This window comes from Vanacampus margaritifer, chromosome 4, assembly GCF_051991255.1.
Source record: "Vanacampus margaritifer isolate UIUO_Vmar chromosome 4, RoL_Vmar_1.0, whole genome shotgun sequence".
NCBI lineage: Eukaryota > Metazoa > Chordata > Actinopteri > Syngnathiformes > Syngnathidae > Vanacampus > Vanacampus margaritifer.
The window spans coordinates 5,316,047-5,336,075 of record NC_135435.1 but is presented as its reverse complement, the minus strand read 5'-3'; the positions used below and the strand labels follow the sequence as shown (position 1 = coordinate 5,336,075).

Genomic DNA, 20,029 nt, shown 5'->3' with positions numbered 1-20,029 from the left:
CATGTGGGGGAGGGGTATTGGCTGGGGTGGAACAGTCCTGTAATGAGTAGATACAAGAGACGAGAGATAGAAAGAGAAATATAGTGAGAGGCCAAAAATCAAGAGAATGGCAGATGACCTGGTGGAATTGAAGGGTATGACAAATATTCTGGTTTAGGAGGACTCTGGGACGGAGAGGACAATAGAGAGGAATATTTTTTTTCTGCATCTCTTGACACCCTAAGGAGAGAGGCTCCTGTGCAGAGTGGAGAGGGGAAAGAAACAGGAGATGATCACACTCCACTTCGCTTTGGCCTCTGAGTCTGTGCTGTAGCGACTCGGATTGTAGCCTAATTGTTTTTCAGGCCATGCTACAGAGAAATCGCTTCCACTTTTTGCTTTTTAATTTTTCTCTGAATGACGTACCAATGCGGTTGGATCTCGGCTTCATGTCTGCATGTCTGCCGGTGCAGGAGAGATGCTGGGATGCTCGAATAGCTAATTGAGCCGAGCTCGATTGCTGCTGCCGCCGTTGCTCTGTAGGCCTGTGGCACTGGTGGAAAAGCCTAACCCTCGCTTGTCTGGGGAGCCTCCCCGCATGACTGAGACGCAGGCCGGCGAGCTCGGCTCGAGGCATTGGGCGACAATGAGGAGCACGTTAGCTTGCTTGCCCATGAGAACGAACACGTACAACAACAGTCTTCATTGCTCCAGCCTCATTACTGAAGCTAAGATTTCTTCTACATCATAGACGATGCTCACAAGGCCTTGCTGTCATTCCTAAAAGGAAACTGGATTCCACATTTGGAGCCAAGGAAGTCAGGGGCCTGTGCCTCCCTGCTACCTGATTCAAACAAGGCCTCCTCCCTTCTTGCTACTTCTTTGTAAACTCAGCCTTTGCATTTCTTTTTCTTGACATTCTAAGGATTTGCCTAAACCTGTTTCATGCATGTCCACTGGAGGCAGGTTTGACTTTGATGATGGGGGGTCGTACTGTGGGGGGTGGGAGCAGGGAAAAGCCCACGGCAGAGGGGTATGCACAGGGCCACAGGGTCAGGGCGAGTACGCAGGGGCATGGAGTCACGGCTTTGAGGTCCTGGGTGTGTACACGTGGCCCAGTGGGAACAGCTATCAGGGTACCTGGGCGCAAGGTAAGCGGCATGGCATTGGAGTGGAGAGCAAGGGCCGCTGGGATTATAGAGGGGAGTGGACGCAAGGGTTTAAAGGTCGCTACGGACAGCTGGAGAGCACGGCCAGTGGCGCCCGCTACGAGGGAACGTGGAGCAACGGCCTCCAGGATGGATACGGAACTGAAACCTATTCTGATGGAGGTAAAGCTGATTTAGAGTCTCGTCATCATTCTGATGCAGTCTCTCTGCAACTGATAATACAATAAATTGCAGGTAGCAAGTTGATCAATTGCGAACAGAGGTGGCAAATCCAAGTCTAGAAAGTAAAAAACCTGCCACAGTTTGGCTTTAGCCCCAGATACTAGCTAGCTAGCTACCCGGGTGCTCATTTACCTGCAAGGGAGCTAGCTAGCACAAGGGTCTAAAGCCAAACTGTGTCAGGGTTTCTTTCTGGACCTGGATTTGCCACCTCTGATTGCAAGCACGGTGCATTCTTAGCACATTCACCGCACAGTTCTGAGGTTTTGACTTCAAATCTTCCCTCCTGGCTTACCCATGTGGTTTTTATGTGTTCTCGTGCTTGCCTAGGTCTTCTCCGGCATTCTGTCAAATTACAATTATAAAACATACGTTAGATAGTTTAAAAGGGAAGTCAAGTCAAAAATGTTCTGCCAATAATACTGTATGTTCAGCAGAGGTGGCAAATCCAAAAAGTAAAAACCCTGCCACAGTTTGGCTTTAGACCCAGGTGCTAGCTAGCGAGCTCCCTAGCTAGCTCCCCACGTGCTCGGTTATCTGCTAGGGAGCTAGCTAGCTAGCAAATGAGGCTAAAGCCAAACTGTGGCAGGGTTTTTACTTTCTGAACCTGGATTTGCCACCTCTGATGTTCAGCAGCAAAATCCACCCGTTTTTAATCCACCTCAGGGGCGGCCATTTTGCCACTGGCTGTCCGCTAAAAATGACATCACAGTTGCTCAGGGCTCAGGTAACGACCAATCATGTCTTAATTTGCGAATGTCACATGACCAAAGTCAGAAAACAGGTGAGCCATGATTGGTGGTGTAATGTCATTTTCAGTTGACAGCAAGTAGCAAAACCCCCTGTCCCTGAGATGGATAAAAAAGCATACAAAATCACCACCGCACATTAACAGAAGCCCAGTGGTGTTGATTGAGAAGAATTACATGTGTATACATCCAGTGTTTAAGAAGTGTTTATTTCTGAGTGAAAACTAAAGACCTCACCTTTCATGATAAAATAGCTAATATAGGAAAAAAGACAACAACAAAAAAGTCAACACAAACACACCCCTTATCTGCTCAGCGTCACACCCTCTGTGCTGCAAAGTTGCCATGGTAACGCAAAGACATCAGGTCAGCGTGTCACTAGAGACCACAGCGCGGCTCTCATGCAGTCTGATTGGCTGTTTGCCCCCCCAACACCCCACCCCGCCATCGGTCTTTTCCCTGCTTACTTCTAATTTAGGCCCCTTAATGAGTGATGCAACCCAGGCCGAGCAAAGAAGAATGTTGGAGTTCACTAAGTGATGGAGGAGAATACAGCCTTGTGTAATTCAAAGAGGGTGTTTCTTGTCAATTTTCTGTTACACAAAGCTCTAACACAGGAAATATAAACTAGACGCTGAATGCGAGATGGGGGGCACTGCGTCACATAACACGCCTGGCCCAGTCTTCCGCTCACGTGGAGGACCGCCGACTGAGGAATTCAGCATGCACGAGCTGACACATTTTCTCCAAGCCAGTAAATCGAGGCACACAACACACAGGAGAGCCAAAACAGACATGAATTGGAGGCCTCGTGCGCAGGCCCGCACAGCTCGAGCTTGCTTGTTTTCAGCACCACAGACAGCTCCTGGTTACGTTACGGACAATTAGGCAATAACCTCAAACGCTATCTTATTGACATGTATTTATATACACACACACACGTTTGTAGAAGTCTATCGTTACACTGTCCTATATATTTTTTGTTGTGTGTTTGTTTGCAGTTCTGGGTAATATAGAAATTTTAGAAAGTCATTAATCAAACAGTATTCTCATCACAGTATGCTTGCAATGGACTGCAATACCCTGCATCATACTGAGAGCTAATTCAAGTTTGGCCCCTCTCATGTAGCTGGATAAAGTAACCAAAATACTGTAAGAGAAACAGGCCTCAGTATGATAAAATTACTTTCTAATCTACACCAAGCCACAAGTGTGAGTGTTGCAGTTAAAACAGTTTTATGTGAAGTATGCAACATTCATTCATTAAGAAGATCAAGGAACCACAAAACAACTTTTCTTTTTGAGAAGAATATTTTTGGTCAAGAATCATTCTGCCAATCTAACAAGTGAGCTTGCAGTGGTTCCCGAAAATTTGTACATCAGTTCTTACCACCATAAAATATGTGACAGGCAGAGTGTTCCTTCTGTGGCATAATAATTACGGTATTTCCAAAAATATTGGCTTAAGTTTATGCAGAGCCCCAATTAGTAACTGGGTGTGCTGTACACATGGAACAAATGAGTGCAGCTCCTCAAATTGACTTTTTTTTCATCTTGATAAAATAACAGGTGGTGCCACTGAGTGACTGTAATTAACTTTCCCATAACATCAGTAAAGCAGAAGTTTATGAACACTTAATTGCATGAGACCAAAGAGAAGTGTAGTTCTTTGGATGTCATTCTGGGTTCTTTCATGGACTCAACAGAATTCACAGTTTGACTGTTCTTTTTATTAAATGTGTGTGGGTTTTTTTTTTATAGACCAGACGTATAATGCATATCTTAAAAAACAACAACTTTTGTCTCATTATAGTTCACAGAATCTTTCACCAAAAGTCTTTACAAATAAGTTTGTTTTTTAGTCTTTCTGTTCTTTTTTGTGAGCAGTATTTTTTTTTTTGTCCCGGTATTCTCTTTTTGATGCCATTTTTGCACAGTGCTTGCCTTCCTTATGGTTGAATCATGGACACTTGACTGAGGCCAAAGAGAAGTCTAGTTCTTTGGATGTCATTCTGGGTTCTTTCATGGACTCCTGTGAGGTTTTATCACATAGGGAGCGGGTGAATAATTATGAAATGGAAAAATATCTTAAATGGTTATTGCAGGGAATGTGTTAAAATGTTTTGAATTTATCAGGTGGAGAGCACGCTGAAAGACCAATGAGATGCACACAATGGGTTCAAGTGACTATTTATTTTGGGCACCAGGTGGGGCCCAATAGCAAAAACAGGATAAAACATTTAAAAACTGAAACCCACTAAAAATGGGCATTTAGAAAATTAAAAACCAAAATAAAACAATAAAAAAATCCTCAAAAGGAAAGAGCAAGTTAAAATCAGTTTCTTCCATAAAAAGTGCAGGGGTTAGAGCAGACCTGGGCAAACCCCGGCCCGCGGGCCAAATACGGCCCGTTATGCGTTTTAATCCGGCCCGCTGAATTTATCCAATAAGGCTAGAAAAAAATTCAAAATCTTTTTTTTTTTTTCTCCAGCTCAGTGGGCGAGTGGTTAGAGTATCCGCCCTGAGACTGGGAGGTCGTGGGTTCAATTCCCGTCCGGGTCATACCAAAGACTATAAAAATGGGACCGATTGCCACTCTGCTTGACACTCAGCATTAAGGGTTGGAATTGGGAGGTTAGATCACCACATGATTCCCGAGCGCAGCGCTGCTGCTGCTCACCGCTCCCTCAGGGGATGGGTCAAATGCGGAGAACAAATTTCACCCCACTTAGATGGGTGTGACAATCAGTGGATCTTATCTTATTAATTTAATTTTGTCCCTGCAATGCCCGCGTTTCACCAATAGGTGGCGCCAGCCGCGGCACCAAAATTTTTATTGTGGGTGGGCCTGAGGAAAAATGGGTGGGCCAGAGAAAATATCCCCCCAAAAAAAATCCCTTCACGTCCCTAATAGTGCTTTACCGCGGGTACCAAGGACAGCAATTAAGTTGCCGCTCTTAACACACACTTTTTATGGCGTTATTTCGCTTCTTTAATTACGAGGGCGCAGAAAATAAAATCGCTGGCGCGGTCTCACGTAAAGTGAAGGACTGCTGTGAGTGACGGGTGCAGCTGGAGAACGCGCTCTCCAGCTGCAGCAGTACGAGCAGTGGATAACTGGTGTTGGGATCCACTTCCCTCAGACTCCTGTGCAGATTATGTTTTACACCAGAGTCACTGCTGTGTAACTTCTACACACCCGGAAAATATGATCACTGGGTTAGGGTCTCACTGATAAGCTCATTTACGCACAGAAAGGGGACAGAAAGATACGCAGGGCACATTCATAACAACGTTTGCAATTTATTAAAATAAACGGGAGAATGGCAGTAAGCTTAACTCAAGATAACTGATTCATAAAATACAATTCTTCCTGGATTTGGACATTTACAGCAGGAGACGGCAGGGTTTTGTGTTGAACACAGCAATAATGTCCTGATAGTCCAGAGAATCGGTCAATTATTTTTTGAAAGAAAGCAGGGACAAAGAGTCTATCAGTCAACATTGTGGCACTGTTGGGTGTTTTGATACTTTTGACAGCTGAAGATAGTCTTTCTACATGTTGTCATGGGTGAGGTGAGGAGCGTGCATGCAGGAGACTGTTGATATTGGTGAAGACATCCCCGGGGCGTGCGTCGAGCACTTCTATGAGCGTTTCCTCGTTGGCTTTTGGCTTCTTTTTGAGCTGCTGCACAAACACCGTGTGCTATGCGTCCCCCACGGAGATGGAAAAGTGGTCAGAGACGGATTGGATGTACGCGCTTTGTCCTCAGCGCGTGACAGGCAGCAGCGGCTATCATGCAGCCACGTGTCACACGTACTGTGGGCCTGGGTTAAAAATGGGTGGGCCAATGGAAAAAAATTCTTTAACTTTACGCCTTGAATTGAAATCTATTAATAATAGATGCAGTCACCAGGTTTGACAGATCACAGTGTATGTGCTATTATAATCTATTTACATTTCTCCTCCCACTTTGCCAAATAGTGTGTAAATGCCGCATCTTGCATATTCATTGAGGCAAACGTACTACCTGGTTTAGGGCTATTTTATAATAATCATAATAATAATAATAATACATTTCATTTAAAAACAGCACCTTTCAGAACACCCAAGGTCACTTTACAAAGCATAAAAACACAGCAAAAGTTGAGCTAAAACAATAAAAATGAAGCTATTGGAAAAGCTGTTTTAAATATGTGGATTTTGCACATTTGAAAAACGCAGTCCTAAGTGCACACTATAAGTAAATTGGGTTGTACATTTATCTGTGTGTTTTTACTGTGCTATGAGGTCCAAATGCTCCTGGTCCGGCCCATCTGTCCAAATTTCAAACCCATTGTGGCCCGCAAGTCAAAAAGTTTGCCCACCCCTGGGTTAGAGCCTCCTCCTCAACTGTGCAGGCCAGGCAGTGAGGGTCGCGGGAAGTCTCTCGGGCGGGGGTCCGGCCTCGACGTGTCTCCTCGGGTGCAACCGCGGTCAGGCAAGGCCTATAGGAATATGCACACCAGGCTGTACAAGGGCCAGCAATCCGCGTCTAATGTTGTGGTTTCGTCAGGCCATCATGTGTCATCAGTTGGGATACTCACCGCCCAGGCAGAGCTCCTCGCACTGCCCCTGCGGTTATGCAGCGCTGTGACACCTCCCAGTCCTCGCAGCAGCCTCCAGACAGGTTGCCGTCATCTGTCCTCTTTGCCGGTCGGTGCGTCGTCCGCTCTCCCATTCCCCTCCCCGTCTACTCCTTGTTCCTCCGTCTGTTTCCCCTGTTCCTCCGTCCGTTTCCACCCCCACGTCCATCTACCTGGTCTTTAAAAAGGCACTGCGCAAGCCACTGATTGGTTAAAAGGAAGACTGGTTGGGGAGGGCCAGAGCTGCACAGGTACAGGCAAACGTGGTTTATTAGGCTGTCAATTGTCCAAGTTTGAAGTCCATTAAAAACACAAATGCTCTGCAACCAAAACAGAACAGCAATAAAAAAAATCACTAAAATGAAACAAGAAAAAGTAAAATTATATAAACATGCATAAAAAATAAATAAATAAATACTTCCACCTTATGACACTCCTGGTCTTGGCTGATCACTCCACTCCTACTTTATATTTTTTAAATACTTTTAAATATAAAATTATCATCATGAACCAAATTTGTGTAGCACTTTTATTAATATAGTAATAATGGCTGTGACTAGATGGCTTTGAAACCTTTTTCAGACTAATAGATTTTAATAATTTTAAATGTATTTAAATTGTGGCACGTTTCTTTTTTAGGTCTAAATGGTCATTAAAAATAATTCTTTTGAGGAACCCTGTAAAGTACAGTAACCATTATTAATGCTTATTTCTTTATGTCCTCCAATGTTTGCGTTCTTTTAGGGTTACTTTTCTGCATCCTGTTTGTGTGACCTAATTGGAAATTAATATAAGATATACTGTAATTGGGACACGTTCTGTGTCCCAATACTACATACTAATTATACACCGATCTAACCGAACTGTGGTCCTCTGAGAAAACAAGGCCACAGACCCTCCTTGTTCTTCTATCGCTCGCTATACAATCAATGTAACATGTTCCCTTTTAGTGCCCATTTACTGCAGTATAGTCGACTTAATAAACACAGCAGCTTCATTATGAGCTATGTTTTGATATTATGGGTCTGTTAGAAATATTTGACTGCAATATGCAGTAGCATAAACTTGGATGTACCTGGGGAACAAATCTGTAAAAGGGACATAAGAGTAGACAAATCATAACAAAAAAAAAAAAAACACACTGGCCAACTGTATAATGCATACACAATTAGTTTAAAGTGAGTTTAATAAAGTGAATTCATCTTTAATGCAGCACAGTTGTGCCAGGCAAATGTGACCTAAATCACAGGATTTCATTTTTGGCTGATTTGACATCTTGGTGTTAACATTTTTCTCTCTGAGGTCATCAGCATGCATATTAATATTGATTTGCAGGTCACCTCTTACACTTCTTACTGCGAGAAACTGGCTGAGATGTCCAGTAAATGAAATGAATTGGTTGCAAAGCTGAAGAGTGGGATGTGGGTTGTTGTTGTTTTTTGCCCGAAACTAGATCTGCTTCAACACTTCTCATCACAAGAGCCCCTGGAAAATGTTTACTTCTCCATACTAAAAGCTTTTGTATACTTTAACAGGTTGAGAGACATTCTGTGGCTTAAAGTATTGAGACCTAACAAATCGCAACATAAACAAACTCTCCTCTAATGGCAGAAACCTTGAACAAAACCTAGACAAGTGTGGAGTGACCACCTGCCTCAACAGGTTGGGCGAAAGGTAGCAGAAGGCGAAAGATAAATAACTTGAGGAGCCTCAATAGTGATACCAAATAGAGAAATAGTGTCTCATAATTGTTATGTGATTAATATTAACAGTACTGCTGTTAAGTCTACTACTATACAACACTTTAAAAAATGATAATAATGTTAGTATCTGAGTCGGCCCTAACTATATAGACTGTCTTAACTTCCACACCAGAGCTGAAAACACAGCTTCCCATTCTACTTTTTACTCTTGAAGTTTGACTAACTTGTAGTTGAAAAGTAATGACGATACTACAATTAGCTCACATACTGTGCATTACACAAGAGCATTTACAAATACAACTTTTCAAAGGGAACCATATACTGTAGCATATAAGGTGCAGTTAGGTTTATGTTTGTAGAAAAAGAGCAGGTCGTGAGAGTTATGAAGTAATAAAAGAAAGCCATACTTGCTTGACTTGTGACTCATGTCTCTGTCTGGTCCAGGAACCTACCAGGGCCAGTGGCTGGGCGGAATGCGTCACGGCTACGGTGTGCGGCAGAGCGTGCCATACGGCATGGCGGCCGTCATCCTCTTCCCTCTGCGAACGTCCATAAACTCCCTCCGGTCTGAGCACAGTCACGGACCCCCGGCTGTGCTTGAGGACAGCGTGGCCAATACGCCCACGGATGGGGTGGTGGCCGGGCTGGCTGGCAGCCCTGTGGGCCGAGGAGGGTTCGCTCTAACTGCTCCAAGTGACGCCGACCGCCAAAGAAAGAGGAAAGGTCGCTTCCGGCAGTCCATCCTGAGCGGCCTGAAGCTACGCCGCTCGGAATCTAAAAGTTCTCTTGCCAGTCAGCTGAGCAAGCAAAGTTCCTTCTGCAGCGAGGCTGGCATGAGTACGGTCAGTTCGGCTGCGTCCGACATCCATTCCAATGCTAGTGAGAATGAACAGGGCACGCCTGTGGATGCAACTGTGACAGAAATGTATGCAGGTGAGTGGCGGAGCGACCACAGGGCTGGCTGGGGGGTGGGTCGACGCTCGGATGGACTTCACTACGCAGGTGAATGGGCGGGGAACAAAAGACATGGGTACGGATGCACTACCTTTCCTGACGGCACCAAGGAGGAAGGGAAGTACAAGCAGAACGTGTTGGTGAGCGGCAAACGCAAGAACCTGATTCCGCTGAGGGCCAGTAAAATCAGAGAAAAGGTGGACCGAGCTGTTGAAGCTGCAGAAAAGGCGGCGGAAATTGCCAAGCAAAAATCTGAGATTGCCATGTCAAGGTAATATATAATTTCTATATGGATGAAGGTTTGGACAATGTACTCTAAAATAGTACAGTACGTGTCCAACCCTTCCATATAGTAACTACTATGGAGTTACTGTTCTGCCCAAAAATAGTGAAGCAGATCACTGATAACAAAAAAGAGTCAATAATTGCAATTTGATGTAACAAGAAGTATTGAAAGTATTTTCTATGGTGATGAATCACTGAAAAGAGGTTGTCACAGTAGGTGGATGATCAGTGTACACTGTAAAAAAAAGAATTAGTCATATTTAATGAATTTCACTCAGAAATTCTAAGTAAATATTACAAGGAGAGTTTTGAGTACATTTTAGTTATTTTTTTAAAATATTTTTTCAATATACAACAATTTTTAATTTAAAAAAAACTCAAGCAATGCGAAACAAACTCGTGGCCTTCAGTCACTCTACCACCTGAGTCATGCCACTCTTGCTGTTTGCCACTATAATGCATGGTCCAAAATGAGACCAAAAACGTCTTGGAGGTACAAGGATGAAAATGTGCAGCAGGAGCAGTATGGCTCAGGTGGTAGAGTGGCTGTATCCCAACCTGAAAGTTCTGGGTTCGTTCCTCAACCCTTGAGTAGTTAAAAAAATATTGTTAGTATTATTATTTTTAATTAACCGGTAAAGTGTACTCAAAATTTTCTTTGTAAAATTTACTTTGTGAAAAAAACGTTACTAGGTTTTTTTTCTAGTAAATATTACTCTCTTTTTTTTTTAAGTGTCGGTCCACTTAAAATGGATCGACATGTAAATGTCTACTGCATGTCAGTCCATTTTAAGTTTATAAAAGAATAGATGGACAGAACACCTTTACATTTTCTCTCAGAACTCTGAAGTCTATTGGCTACGTTCGCACTGCAGGGAAATGCGACTCAGATTGTATTTTTTTTGCCCAAATGTGACCTGTATCTGACTTTTTTATGTGAGTGTGAACGGCTCAATTTCGATTTTTCTCATATCCGACCTGGGTCGCTTTCATATGTGGTCCTAAATCAGATACGTATCCGAATTTTTGCAATGCGACCGCGATGTGAACAGCCAGGTCGCATATATCCGACCTCTCTCATCAAAAGTCCAATATGTACTCCGCGCGGGCAGGGACATTACTCAGGTGATGTACGTGAATCGGCAAAGTTGTTTTGAGTAACAGTTGTGGTTTTATATTTGACTTTAATTTAATCCCACTTGAAATATTAAGCATAAAGTTGATATTTGTGGTGGTATTAGTAATTTAGCCACACAGACAGCTCATTTGTTATGTGCGGCAATGACGTGACGTCATCATTAGGAGAGGTTGTAGCGAGCAGTGACAGGAGTCAGAGGCGGAGTGTTAAATAACAAAACCAAGTGCTGGCGCTTTATTGACATCAGCTTTCCTTGTCCTCAACGGAAATGACCAGGCAATTCAACTCCTGTTCAGTGGGTCAAATAAAACATTCCCACCCGGAACTCCCCATCGTCCACAACTTTCCGTGGGTGTAAAATGATGAGCTCGAAAAGGCTCGTTTCATTTTCTCCTAAGACGAGACAGAAGACGATATTTTCATTCGTTGCCGTGATTGGTCAAAACAAACGTGCACAAGATGCCGCATCGTCCAATCAGCTCGAAGTATTGTGCAGAATGTCCCGCCTATCCCGAACAGATTTCTTCCAGAATGATAATGTGAAGAACTCCCTTGAGTGAATCACAATTATCAATCTGGTTTGTGAGGTTAATACGCATTTACTTCTGCAAACACAACGTTGTTAGTGACGCCGTATCTTCTTTTGCGCATACGGGTCACTTTACAGACGCATTACAATCACACAGCAGACAGACTGAGGTCGCAATTAATATGTAATGTGAACGCTTACTCAAAAAAATAGGATTTCACCCAAAAATCGGAATTGAGTATTAAGACCTGCAGTGTGAACATAGCCATATGAGTAAAATGTTTCTAACTGTTGTGACCAGAATGAGCCATGCTCGTGGAAAGGCAGAGGCGGCTGAGGGAGTTGCACGGAAAGCTATGGAAGAATGTCACCTGTCACGGATAGCTGCCAAAGAGCTCTCGCCCTCTTTTCACATCTACGGCAATGGTGAGTTGATTATGCACTTGGCCAATAATTCTGATTGTGACGATTATCCATTTAGTATAATGCCAAATATGCCGGTCTAAATACATGTAAATCACTAAAGCGTAAAATGATTAAGATAAAAATGTGCAGAGAAAACAAAAGTTCATTGTACATGACAGATGGCTGCTTCAGATACAAGTGGACCAAGGAAACTATGATGGAATCAGGAATTATAATCGTTAAAACGGCATCAAAATTGGTGAATGAAGCTGAGCTGATGTTGTGTTGCTTTTCTGTGGATCACACAAACAGCTGAGACAGAATCAACAGCACATCTGCTCAGGAATGGGGAATCCAGGTCCAGAAAGTAAAAACTCTGCCACAGAACTTCCTTCTAATTCATCCCTGCAGGTCCACGGCACTTTTATCTATTTATTTACACAGTCAGACACCGCTTCGTAGAGTGGGTTGTTCCAATGCGCAAAACTGGGCAGTTATTGGATAAATGCTGGGCTTTTTTCTGCCCACCGGACGCTCAGCATCTCTGGGGTTTTTTGGAACAGTGGGCCAGACCTTAGGCTACTGCGTGATGATTGGATGATCTGTCTGAGGCGTTAAAAAAAAAAAAGAGTGAGAGAAAGAACTTCATATGAATGATTGGTAGTCGCCAGTGTTTCCAAAATTGTACCTTGTTAACCTAAATCAGGAAATCCAAATATTAGGAATAATTCTCAGTATAGTTCTACACTACTGCAAGTTACAACCACAATAGTACACACTACACAGTGTCAATGATATACATTATCGTTATAAAGGCAGCAGAGGTGACAAATACAGGTCCAGAAATTAAAAACCCTGCCACAGTTTGGCTATAGCCCTAGGTGCTAGCAAGCTAGCTCCCATGGTGCTCGTTTACCTGCTAGGGAGCTAGCTAGCTAGCATCAGGAGCTAAAGCCAAAGTGTGGCAGTTTTACTTTCTAGACCTGGATATGCCACCTCTGAGAGGCAGAAGTTTTGATACGGCGCTTGCATTGTATTTAGTAGGATTGTGCAGGTGTACCTAATAATGTGGTCAGTTATATAAAAGTCTGTTGAAGAGGGAAAGCAATAAAGATAGAGATACATAATCAAACGTTTTATTCCATTCAATACTATTGAAGATTGAATGCCTGTACAGAATTCAGTTTGTTTGCGGCTTTTCTTTTGTTACACAGCACTGCCCCACATTCTCTCACACGCTTGCCATCTAATGAGTTCACTGTGGGTTTCTGCCAAATCACTTCATTGGTGTTATTATCCAACTGTTTTCCTAGGGCTTGAATGTCAGAAGCCCCAGCATAAAAAAGTCAAGGACAAAGACCACGAGGTCATCTCCACCGGAACAGACAGTCCAGAGCTGTGTACTCCGGACACGACACCGCCTGTAATAACACCCGATCTCAGTCCTGTGCTGAGTGTCCCCATTTGTCCAAGCCGCAGCCCACCCAATCATGTCCATCGTGCCAGAAATGCTTGCTTCACGAGACAGAGTGCTGTCGATGATCAGGGCGGCTCAGAGATTCAAGTGCTGGTGGAGGCACGGGGTATGGACCTCCTGAAAGGGGGCGCAAACAACTGGGCGGATGACATGTACCCGGATCGAGGATGTAGCAGCCGCTCAACGACACCCTCTCTACTAGAAGAACAGGAGGGACAGATTAATGGCCACGATCCTGTCCCTCTGACCAACCACAAGCTCCGTGAGAAATCAATCTCCAATTACAAGGTCCGGGAGCACACTTCTTCCCACAGAGCATGGGAGCATTCTGTGTCCAACCAAAAGTCCTCCAAGCATGCCACTTCCAGTCACAAGTCAAGGGAGTACTCATCATCCAATCATAAAACATGGGATCATTCTTCTACCAACCACAAGGCCTGTGAGCAGGCCTCTTCCAACTACAGGCAGGTACACATCTTATCCAATCACAAGGCCTTGGAACATAACATGTCCAATCACAAGACTTCTGAGCATGCTTCCTCCAATCACAACTCCCAAGATTATATCTCCTCCAATCACAGCCCCAATGACCACGTTGCCTCCACTTACAACTTTCGAGAGCATGTCTTCTCCAACCACCACCAAAAGCAGCACAATCCCTCCAACCATAAGCTTAACGAGCATGCTGTAATTGACCAAAGGCAAGACGGCCTCACCGAGGGTTGGACTGCAGAAAGCACCCTTAGGTGGAGTCCTGCCCATTCACGCCTCACAGAGCAGGATGAGGAAAGGATGAATGAATACACAGTAGACTTGAGGCTTCAGTGTCCGGAATCGCAGATATCTCGAGGCTTGGCTCAGGAATCGCCAGCCCCAAAAAACAACAGGCTGCGATCCCGAGGCCTGAGACCAGTCAGAGAGGGATCCGTGGACTCTGTCCAGATGCTGGACAATTTGAATGTGGGGGCAGAGCTAGAGGACTGGCCATTGCATCGAGACCTCACACTCTCCCCGCCGCTTCAGTCTCAGCCCATCACTCTGGAGCAGGAAGGAGAGCTTCTCACCCTCAAATCAAACTCAGTAAGTCCAGTTCCTTCTTGGTTTTGGGTTTTAGAATTGCAACTATTTATTCGCAACACAGGAGAGACAAAACTATGCATTTTTAACAACTGATTAAGATTAAAAGAACGTCAAACGTATCATATTGAATACTGACATTTTGAGCCCTCTATTTCATGAGTATAATTCACCCCCAACCTTGACGTATATGATATGACACATGCATTGCACAGATAATCCATCCGGTCACGTCCATGGACACCGTGTACTACCTTATAAATGTGAAGAGTGCGTATGTTTTGAACAACTAAAGGCATATAAATCAATGAGTCAACCAACCAGCTGTGTTGTGGATGGGTGCGTGAAGTGCAAAGCATGACCATGAACTCCAATGTGTTGATAGTGATGGTAAAAGTACGTCGTAGCTAGCTTAGCTTATACGCCTATGCACTTATAGAAACTACAGTTGTGCTCACTAAAATACCCTGGCATAATGTTTTTGCATGTTTTTACAGAGGATATGTGTGATAACAGAAATGCTCTTTTTTCACTCGTGCCAAGTGGTTGTGTAAAGCGATTTATTATAAGGACGCGCAGGGGTACTGTTTACCATTGTATGTTAGCATGCAGGCGCTAGACTGGAAAGGAACTAAGACAATGTGCAAACATGCTTAGTTAAAGAACGTATATATAAACATACAAATTTAAAGGTCTCATTTAACTTTTCCACATACTAAAATAGTTCTCAAATGTGTAAAAGACATGTCTGTGACATGCATTCGTCAAAATTTACTTTGGATCTAATAGTTTTGCTGTCCCTAAATCAGCAATAACAACAAAACGATCTGTTCCAATCGTGTCACTTTTACACGATCGTTCCAATCGTGTCAACAGACACGCTCTGTTGTCGGTACACGTCCTTCAAAAATAAAATTAATCCACTGTCTTCTTAAAGACTTGGACGAAGGAAGCAACCACTTGTTCCTGACCGTTGTTTCCCCATTGTTCTCCACAGAGCGAAAAAAAAAAGGAGCAGCCAACTTGTAGAATTTCTGTGGGTGTGACAAACCTTTACCAGAGGCGGTGCCACTAACACGAGGGGGCGGGGTCGGGTCCACTTTCATGTCTTTTTGACGTCACCAAGTCACGGAAATGTAATCTGCCTGTTTGAAGCATATATATTATAAACAAGGAGAAAGCTAAAGAAGTCGCTGATCGAAAACCACACTAAAGTGCATTTTAATACTATGGGATCTTCAAAGCATTGTGACTAGATGTCTCAAACATGACACAAATCAAAAGACATATGTGGAAGTTGATTTTCAATTTTTTGTTTGTTTGTTGAAAAGGACAAAAGGATTTTTCAGAATTTTCTCTAATTTTTTTCATGGTTTAGGCTTTATGTAGAGTTAAAAGATAATGAAGCCAAGAAAATGACTTTTATGCAAACATTCCTCATGGATAACTGGACTGATTTTGTCTTTTCACTCTCCCATTTTCTAGGGCTCCAGTTCCATTCTGGTGGTTATGGTCATCCTACTCAATATTGGAGTAGCCGTTCTTTTCATTCATTTCTTTATTTGAGCTAACACAGGTATGATCTACTATGACATATTGATTACTGCAGTATAATATATTATTACTTATTAAGATGGATATTCTGCTTATTCCATTGTAGCCCACAGCCTGAATGACGGATACAGAGCCTTAGTGAGGGGGCCCATTTCAGTTTTTTGCATGAACGTCATTCCTTTTAATCTTTTCTTTTGAGCTTGCAACCATTAAAAGATGATTGAATAAGATTCACATTAAAGTGAAGATCGCAGCTTTACATGATTGTGGCATTTTTGGGCACATATGCATGGGTGTCCATTGCATACTGTTAAATGGACTGCCACAGGCAGATTTGGTCCATTTTCCACCACTTGGGAAAAAAATAGGAAACTAACATGAAACTCCCACCACATTCCGCACTGCGCATAAAAACAAACAGTTTGTCTTTCAAGCTTTTCCCATCTCGGCCCCATTTATCAATTTCAATTCCCCTGTTCGCACTATGCGCTACATACAGAACTATGCTGCAAGAGTAGATCCATTTAAAGGGCTCAGGCATTATACTTGTATATTTATTTATTTCATTTATTCTAAACCCACTTGAAACTTTTGCATGAGGCTGTGCGGGGTGTTAAAATGCATTGTCAATCCCTTTAACATCACTATTTTTGTCTTCATTTGTTTGGACTCCATCTTAGTGATCACTACTTGTTGCACTTGTTTGAGGTCACCACACTCCACACAACCAAATCCTTGGATTTTGAAAAAAAAATAAAAATAAAAAAAGGTTTATTTATGATTTGTGATTTTTTTTATATCACCGACATATTTCAAGGCCTAAATTTATACTCAAAGAACTTTGTCAGCAATTTTTTATGTCAGTACTCCTTGTACATCGACACATTCGCACGGCAACCCAACATATGACACGTCAAATAATTCAGCCCAGTCCCTTTGTACAGCCTCCAGACTGTTATGTTATGACCGCTAATTATACTATGATATGTGTATGTGTCATTATTATTCCTGTTTGACACATTTTGTGAGCCAGAGAGAATGCAGAGTACCTCATATTAATTTTGTTTCCCTCTCAAATTAATTTCAATGTAAATTTCGACAAAACACACAATGATGCCAGGTTGCGAGGAAACAAATAACCTTCAACACAGCTCACACACTCCCCACTTAACCAGGAATGGCATGCACTGTTTTGACTCTGTCTCTTAAGTCACCCTTTGGACCACTCAAAATGGGAAGGTGGGGTTTCTACGTTGTCATTTCGTGACACTTATTTGGGCCGGATGAGATTTTTTTCCGCATGTTTGTTCAGCCTGCTCAATCTGGTGTCACTTTGTAAAGTCTCTCCTTCTCGTCTCTTTTATTCAGTAACACAAGGCTACACGAGACATGGAGAGCAGTGTAAAATAAAACGCTAGCTTTTAACTCTCAGTGGATACTAAAATGTCCTGAGTTTATGAATGATATGAAAACAAACTCTCTACTATTATATGTTTTATACTTCGCACCTTGTGGCATCATCATGTTGTGACATCATTGCATGCCTGAGCATGCTCTTTCTTACGCTTTGGTTTATGAGATTGTTCATGTGGAGAAAAATAATAAAATGTTTGAAATATTAAAGCATGTCATGACTCGTGATTATTGCTTGTGGTCTCCATTAAAAAACAAAAAACAGATTGGCTTGATAAAAGTGGTACAATAAACATACACGTGAGCCTGAAGGGAGATATTTTTCTATTTTGTTTTTGTTCCAAATAGGAATAAGCGGTTTGGAAAATGGAGGGATGGATGTTTTCACACTTACAGAAATTAGCAATTGACATTTGAAACGTGTTTAGCTTTGATGACACAGTTGTGGTGAATTTCTTACAGATTTATGAAAGACAGGAAAACACATCCATACAGTCATGGATTGTGGCCTACTAACTCCTCACTGAATCTCACACATTAAGCACAGTGTTACATAACAGTTTGTTCACATATGACTTCATATAAGTGACAGCATGATGTAGTATTGCAGATCATAACGCAGAGAATTCTTGCTGTGAGGGAAAAAGTACTAATCACTCATAAAGTGTTACCTACAAATGACATATTAACAGGAATATTTACAGTTAACTATCTTCTGCAATTAAGCTGTGTAAGGGAAATTAATTACACAGAAAGATTCATTATGTAGTAGAGATATATACACTTTTTATTTATCCATCTAACAAGAAAACCTTTGAGTCAAAAGCTATTTAATAAGAAACAAATCAATATAATGTCAATCTTTAAAACACTTGTCAAAACTTGAAAACTCAAAATAATGTAAAAAATATATATACATTTATATATTTTCTATCATTTTAACTGTTTCTTAAATATCACAAATGCATCTAATGTCATTGTAATCTGTAACATTATATAGATTTTTTCCGTTTTTTTTTTTAACACATTATAATCCCACATGGTAAATTCCAAGTTAAATGTGCTGTATTGTTGCACACCACACAGAGAACCAGATCACACACACGCAGGCATGTATGAGCAGAGTTCAGAGTGAACGGCCATGTGTTACTTTATACTGCTATAAATATAATAAAACATACATTGTTCAGGCCCATGATTGACAAACGTATACTAAAGACAATTCCGAACATCCAGGCATTTATGATATTTGTGCAATGCAAACTCATTATTTACACGGTGAAAACAAACTTATTCTATTACCTTTGCCTGTGACTAGGATACCAGGCAGATTGTTATAGAAGTCAAACAACATTGCATCACATTTTGAAATGATCCTCACAAATCAAATTATAACGATCTAAAGTCCAATGCTTTTCAATGGACGGAGATGTTCATTTCAGCGGGTAAGACCGCCATTTTGACTTGTGATGTAAGCTCAGAATTGTCAAAAGGTAGTTTTACTTTCAGTTTTACTTTCTTGACGCTTGTTGGAGAAACCTCAAGTAATTTGCGCACTTTCAAAGCCAAATTCATATAGCGCATTCAGTGTTTCCCAGAGATTTTAAATCTACTTGGGTGGGTGGACTCGGGGGGGTCGATGGGTTGCGATGGGCTCCTCTAACCTCATGTTCCACAAGTGAGTGACGGCGAACTAATGTTACATGCGGTATATCTGGTCGCGACAACATATATATATATATATATATTTTTTTATTTTTTATTTTTTTTTAAATGTCTTGGGTGGTGAAGGAATATTAAATTACTATATTAAATGTAATCTTTGCGTGTCCAAAATAATTGTATTCAGGATCTGATGAAGAAGTTTTCCTGCAAGAATTTATTTAGAGGCCTCTAAAGACACAGTCAGAATATCACATCAGAATGCAACGTGATGATTCCAAGTGTGTGACAATTGTATGAACATCGACTCATTTATACAAAAAAGATAAAAGGTTCCTCCTCCTGGCTCATGATCGAACAAAGGTCAGACATGTCATCTCCTAGATTGAACAAAGGTGTAAGGTTGATGGTAAACAGACATCTTTATACAGTTCCCCTTCTTGACTGGGGGAGAGATGCAATTAGGATCTAACCCCAGACTTTTAGACTCCAATGCCAAAAGGCTCTAAATAACATCATGCACATTCCTATCTTCAATAGCTTTGATGGTGAGAGGATAAAATAAAGTTCACAAAATCATTACTCCACTGTATTCTTTTTAAACACTCATGATTATATCACATTGATATGCCTATAAGTAAATTCAAAAACAGTAAAACATCAAATTGAAAATATTAAATGTCTTCAGTGGTGGCCAGTTTACTTGGGTGGCCCGCCCAAGTATTAACATGATGTGGGAAACACTGGCATTAGCTGCACATCGTTGGCATATCGTCTCAGAGCAAAATACCCTGGTCTGGTCAAGTTCCCTACACGGGGCCTCGGAAATCAACCTTTTTGAAGTGTGCTGCTTGTGGGCACAACTAAACCTGGAAGTGAGACATTTTGAGAATTGTTTCAATGAGCAAAAAGATGGCATGTAAAACTCTGACAGCATTTTTGGGTCGCTGCTGGTCGATATTTTAAATTTGGCCTTAATTTGATAAAAAAATAAGGGGTACTCAGACACATAGTTATTTAGTTCAAAATAAGCTTCAATCATGCATCTTTTTTTATAGTTCAAAATGTTTTTCTTGTATGCAGAAATAAC

At 41.9% G+C, this 20,029-nt stretch overlaps 1 protein-coding gene and 1 long non-coding RNA gene across 2 annotated transcripts; one reads left to right on the top strand and one right to left on the bottom strand.

Annotated features, from left to right (window-relative positions):
• The first annotated feature begins 19 nt into the window (after window positions 1-19).
• Window positions 20-17,487, top strand: jph3a (junctophilin 3a). Its single transcript, XM_077563778.1, has 6 exons — window positions 20-1,310; window positions 8,890-9,670; window positions 11,653-11,777; window positions 13,070-14,313; window positions 15,796-15,886; window positions 15,971-17,487. The coding sequence occupies exons 1-5, from the start codon at window positions 929-931 to the stop codon at window positions 15,874-15,876; spliced, it is 2,613 nt and encodes an 870-aa protein (XP_077419904.1). The 5' UTR covers window positions 20-928; the 3' UTR covers window positions 15,877-15,886; window positions 15,971-17,487.
• Window positions 5,406-8,815, bottom strand: LOC144050479 (uncharacterized). The gene is made up of 3 exons (XR_013293857.1): window positions 6,704-8,815; window positions 6,485-6,604; window positions 5,406-5,944 (listed from the first exon to the last, which is right to left on the bottom strand). It is a non-coding gene; the product is annotated as an uncharacterized LOC144050479 (long non-coding RNA).
• Window positions 17,488-20,029: the final 2,542 nt, after the last annotated feature.

Excerpts from the sequence above, each read along its gene's own strand:
- jph3a (XM_077563778.1), top strand. The coding sequence starts at position 929 with ATGTCCACTGGAGGCAGGTTTGACTTTGATGATGGGGGGTCGTACTGT. Across the intron at positions 9,671-11,652 it reads TCTGAGATTGCCATGTCAAG|AATGAGCCATGCTCGTGGAA; the intron begins GTAATATATAAT and ends TGTTGTGACCAG. Across the intron at positions 11,778-13,069 it reads TTTTCACATCTACGGCAATG|GGCTTGAATGTCAGAAGCCC; the intron begins GTGAGTTGATTA and ends CTGTTTTCCTAG.